We start from the raw sequence: 5764 nt of genomic DNA on the forward strand, positions 1-5764 counted from the left end.
AGCTGTTGGTCTATGCCACAGCCATAGCAACAGGGGATCCTAGCCACATCTGCAACCTACACCACAGCCCATGGCAACACCCGATCCTTAACCAACTGAGGGAGGCCAGGGATTGAACTGCGCCCTCATGGATACTAGTCTGGTTTGTTACACCTCAGCAACGGGAACCCCCCTGGTCACTTTGAAGAGGGTTTTCATACAGATCCTCCCATCTCCGCTATCAGTGACCTCAATGCGAATACAAGTGCGGTGGTTCTGTTAAATTCTCCAGGTTCCGGAAGCAAGTACCGACATAATCCTCATGGGGCTCAGGATTTTTCCCCTCATTGGTTGCCTGGAGCTCCGGGACCACCCTGGATTCACAGCAGCGGGAATAAGAGCAGCTGCTGGTGCTGAGAGGCATTAGAAGCACTGCCCATCTTACGTCTCCTTTCTCCGCCAGTGCCATCGCCTGCCACCAGCGCGGTTGTTGCTTCTCCCTCTTGGGCTCCAAGCTACCTGGTTCCTGCATCCAGGTAAGTCCAAAGATTCTGCTTAGCTGTGATTCTGTTTCTTCTCTCCCTCTCCTCCCCTCCATTTCTCTCCCATTACTTTTCCTTGCCGGTCTCAGAGGCTCTATCCATTTCCCTCAGAGTTCCTTCATCACTCAATCTCTATTACGCGATTTATCTCGGGTTCCTTTAACAGGTAACACTAGACGGTCTCCGTTCCGGACACTGAGTCTGGCTCCAGTTTTGTGGTCTCCTGCCACATATGTGCTTAGGTTAATCTCAGGAAGCTGGAGCTTCCTCAAGCAACGCGGGCTGAGCAGAACGCAGAATATCTTTGTGTAGACCGTGAGCTCAGGGAAACCCTCTTGTGCCTAGCGGTCCACAGGAAATAGATTCATTTTGGAATGGATTCGGAACTTGGACCAGGGGAAGCGGGTGGCAAATAGATGCAAAGACTGAGGGGCAGGGAGCCATTCAACTGCAAGCCCTAGCTGCCGGTTTGGGAGTTTTTTGGGGTTTTTTTCCTCCCCAGTTTAAGTCCTGTGTCCTAATTTAAGATTCCACCAGCTTGTTTTTTACAGGGTACTCTTTGCCAAAGTTTGAAGCAGCTGAGCAGTAGAATTTGGTTCTTCAGTTTCTCAGTGATTCGAACCACAGAGATATGTCCTCCCAATCCCCCTCCCCTGCCAGCTATGAGCAAAAGCCTGGTTCCTGGAAGACAGCTCTGGGTTGCATTATGTGAAAAGCTGTGGTGACTTACTCCGAGTTTGTCCTCCAGGAGTCTTGGCCAAGAGGTTGCAGGTGAGAGAGTGTGTGGTACTGGGGAGGGGGCAATGGACTGAGACCACCACACCCAGATGTTCTGGTAGGTTTCTTTGCTAAACCAAGCATGCTGCAAGCGCACTGGATCTTTCAGCAGTGCACTTGGCTGAGGAGAAAATGATGGTGAACTGAAATGATATGACCAGCCTAAAGCCAAGAAACCAGGGAGTTAAGAGGCAGAGGCAGGATCAGAATCCAGGGTCTGTAGGCTCATAGAACTTGGAACTCCTACAGGTGGTGACATTATTCTTCCCTTGCAGAGGGGCACCATGGGCTTCTGGAAGTTCCCCCCCTTCCTGATCCTCAGCATCCTGGTCCTGTACCAAGCAGGAATGCTCCATGCCGCGCCATTCAGGTAAGACAGCCCTGCCAGGAGCCCTCTCACCTCCCTCAACCCCTGAAATCTTAGAGTTCTGTGTTGAGTGGTACTGTGCTGAATCTGGCTCTCTGTGGGGTTGTGGGGGTGTGGTTTCCTGATGTACGAATGTAAACTTGTATACAAGTTAATCAGAAATGTTTTAGGAGGCAAGGCTATGTATCACAAAGTTTACAAATAAACAAAATGTATAGTACTTGTTATTTCATATAAACGCACTGAACCTCACAGCATGCTGCTATTGCTTTTTCCCAAACATTCGTACCTTTAGCAAACCTATTTACTAATTTCACCATACTTTGAGCAGTGGGTTACATCCTAATCTGCTAATCACTTTACCAATAAATTTGTTATTAAATGTGATATGTGGTCCATACATCTAATTTCTTACCCTCATTCAAATTATATTTATTAAGATAACTATTTTCATATTCAAACTATCATTATCATTTATTGTTTAATAATGGCTGTATTTAACACTAAGCTCATACAGTTCCTGAAAATCTAACCATCAGCTTTCAAAAGCCTATATGATCCACCTCCAGCAAACCCTTTCTTTTAGGTCACCCTAGAGCCTAACTCGTGGTGAAGCAGCATTTTTGCATGAATATTGGCCTCATGTCCTGTCCATTGAGTTTGGTTGGCCACATCCTCAGTGGAAGTGGCAGAAATGAGGAGTAGGGGTTGGGGTAGGCTCAGCACATGTTGGGTTTGCTTCCCTTCCCCAGGATGGCCTTGGGGAGCAGCTTTGATTCTGCCACACTCACGGAAGAGGAAATGTCCCTCCTACTGGTTGCAATGGTGAAGGATTATGTGCAGATGAAGGCCACTGTGCTGGAGCAGGAGACAGAGGACTTCAGGTCAGTCTTTGCACCCCTCCCAGAATATGGCTTACCCTCTCCCCTGGAGTACCAGGAAGGCATGCGCGTGTGCATGCACATGCACACTCACACACACAGGTAGGAGAGAACACGGCTAGACAGGCAGCCTGGGGCCCAACTCTTCTCCAGGCTCCACTAAAATCATAGGTCATGTGGAAGAACCACAGATAAAAACATTCCTTTCTGAAAGCAGTAGGGGAAGCTGTGAGATCACCTACAGTGGAAATTTTGTAGCAGTACTTGGGAGACCTCCCAGCACTGGAGTTTAGCCTTGTAAGGTAAAGCCAGGGAATGAATCTCATGTATCTCAGATTTTAGAAATTTGGCTCCTCCTCGTTAACCTGCCCATGATATTCTTTCACACCTGCAAGGCATCTTCATTGCACATTTGCAAGGTGAAGCCAGAGCACTTAGAAAAGATGAGTCAGGTAGAGCAGTTTCTGAAATAGGTCTGAGGCCTTTAGATATGTAGAATGTGCATGTTCTCATGGGGCCAGACAGCTTTCTCCAGTCCCAACTCTCTGTGCATTGAGTTTACTGTTCATACCAGCTCCTGACCAAGCTGTACCTGGGCAGAGGCATGTGCTGCACCTTTATCCGCTCTAAGAACCTCTGTGCAGAGCATAAAGGTCTGAGCCGCATGTGGAATGCCACAAAAGGTCGTCCCTCCCCACCACAGCCCTTCCCCACATCGCCCTGGCTCAGTGAACCTCTGCATCCTCCTAATGGAGGATGCATGAGCCACCCTCCTGCTTGCCCCCTCCTGCCTCTGTTCCAGGTCCCCCTTCCCTGGTCTAACCTTCTGCATGACTGCCCTTGGGGGCAGCCCTGGGGCATGGTATTGTCTGGCATGTCTTTTCCCTGCAGCCTGGACAGCTCCAGAGCTAAGCGGTGCAGTAATCTGAGTACCTGTGTGCTGGGAACATATCCATGGGACATCAACAAGTTTTATGCATTCCTCTTAACTACAACTGGGATCAGAGTATCTGGCAAGAAATGGGTCAGGGCCAGAGTCTCAGAGAAAGTCCATTACCCCTCAAGGCAGCATACCCTAAGGTGCTTAAGAAGCCCGCCCCCCTCCTCCTTTCTAGTTCCTCTCCTAGAATTTGCATGTGTTCTTCTCTGGTTGCTCTCTGAGCTGCTATCAGCAGCTTTCCTTGCAGCCATGGATGTCTGGAATATCAGATAGGAGGTGGGGGGTGGGGGCAGGCAGGCCAGAAGAAAATCACTCAGGAAGAGATTAGGAGAGAATGGGCAGCCCTGTGAGTGCCTGTGGATTTCACAGCAGAGCTTCTCAGTCCTGCTTCTGAACATGCTTTTCACTAGGGAATAAAAGTATGTTTCTAAAAACACCTGAGCTATAGTGGTCATTGCTCTGGCCATGTCACATGCTTCATGGATACAGAGACTTGTCTGTCAAGTAGCCCTAGTCCTAGGTAGCTGGAGTCAGGGCATGGTGGGTGGTCCCTGGAGCAACCTCAAGTTGCAAAATCAGGAGCACTAAGGAACAAAACAAGCACCTCTGGGACTTGATGCTACAAACTCACTTCCTCTTGCAGGAAGACAGGGGAACTTTCCTTTTTCTAAGGAGTACTCAGTACCTCTGAATGGGAGGCACCCTCCAGACAAGTCCTTAAGAATGGGGTTGGGTATGCCACCAAAATCTCTCTACGTCTTGGTTAAATTTTAGTTTACTTGTACAGAAAAGACTGGCTGTTAAAGTTCTGTGTTCCTTGGCTTGTTGCCCAGAGCACATTTGGGTTTTCTGACACCTCTGGAAATGTCTATGGAGAATGGTGATGGCATTTCCCCAAATGCCCTCTGGTTTTCTGTTGTGATTTTGTGTTTAGCAGAAACATTTCAGGTTCACTGGTTTCTCTCAGAGCTATAGTTTTCCACTGATGGTCAGTCCTGGGGGGAAGCACCTGCCCTCAGGCTCTCACTGACAGGCCTTCTCTTTGTCTCCATCCTGAAAATCAGCATCACCACCCAGGAGAGATCCTGCAACACTGCCACCTGTGTGACCCACAAGATGGCAGGCTGGCTGAGCAGATCTGGGAGCGTGGTTAAGAACAACTTCATGCCCACCAACATGGGCTCCAAAGTCTTGGGCCAGCGCCGCAGACAGCCTCAGGCCTGAGCTGTGAAATGACTCTAGAAAGAAGGTGACTGCTCTAGAAACTGGGATAGCAGGGCAAATGGCTGGGTATTGCAGGGGTGCTGGCCACACTCTAACCCTCCGTGGGCCTGTATTATAAAAACATCCACAGCAAAATGGCCAACCCTAGTGTCCAGAGAAAGAACAGGGTCCCAAGAGCTGAAATCCCTAGAATTTGGAATCACTTCTATTTTTTTCAGTTTCTCCCAGTGATTCTGAGATCATCTGCAAGGAAATATAGATCCTATGAATTTAAAACACTGTTCCCTGCACTTACAATTGTCATTGTAGGTTTTGAGTTTTAAAGGTAATGATCCTATCCAATGAGTTTGAAGTATATCATACAATGTCACGTACACCTGAATTCAGAGCGTAGACTTGGTTTCAAATGTGATGTCTGTCCTCTACTAACTATATGACCATGGGCCAGGCCCTCTCTGCGCCTCAGCCTCTACATGTAACTTTAAGGCAAAAACAGTATCTACCTGTTATTGTTAATATAAAAAGTAATTGAGATAATTCATGGCAAGAGCCTCAACATTAATAAATAATAATATCCTAGCTCTTGTTTTTTTTTTCTCCTAGGTCACCAAGAAGTTGAACTCAAGTTGCTTTCACTGCAAAGTTGCTTTCACTGCAAATTAAAAGAACTAATTTGAAAAATAGCATGGAAGACACACATATATGCATGCTTCTTGCTTGAAATACAACTATTTGCTTGAAACAAACTAAACCTAAATGCAGAATAAAATCATTGCAGTTACCTGATGTGTATCTTTTTAATATTTGATTCTGTATTCTGTAAGTATGACTCATGTCTCACTGGCTTATCTGGTAGCAAATCTGGACCCTGTCAGCCAACCTGTTGGTGGTGGCAGCTCTGCTAAACCTCAGGAGCACATGAAATTGCTGCCCTATGGGTGTCTGGGGATGCATAGAAATGTTGAGCCTCAGTGGAACCTTTAAGGAAATGGTCTTGGAATTCCCATCATAGCTCAGTGGAAGCAAATCTGACCAGCATCAATAAGGATGCCGG

At 47.4% G+C, this 5764-nt stretch overlaps 1 protein-coding gene across 1 annotated transcript; it reads left to right on the top strand.

Annotated features, from left to right (window-relative positions):
* The first annotated feature begins 277 nt into the window (after positions 1-277).
* Positions 278-5496, top strand: LOC125125349 (calcitonin receptor-stimulating peptide 3). The gene is made up of 5 exons (XM_047776220.1): positions 278-515; positions 1574-1668; positions 2418-2549; positions 4551-4735; positions 5326-5496. The coding sequence occupies exons 2-4, from the start codon at positions 1583-1585 to the stop codon at positions 4708-4710; spliced, it is 378 nt and encodes a 125-aa protein (XP_047632176.1). The 5' UTR covers positions 278-515; positions 1574-1582; the 3' UTR covers positions 4711-4735; positions 5326-5496.
* The last annotated feature ends 268 nt before the right edge of the window (positions 5497-5764 follow it).

Source organism: Phacochoerus africanus, chromosome 4 (genome assembly GCF_016906955.1).
Source record: "Phacochoerus africanus isolate WHEZ1 chromosome 4, ROS_Pafr_v1, whole genome shotgun sequence".
Classification (NCBI taxonomy): domain Eukaryota; kingdom Metazoa; phylum Chordata; class Mammalia; order Artiodactyla; family Suidae; genus Phacochoerus; species Phacochoerus africanus.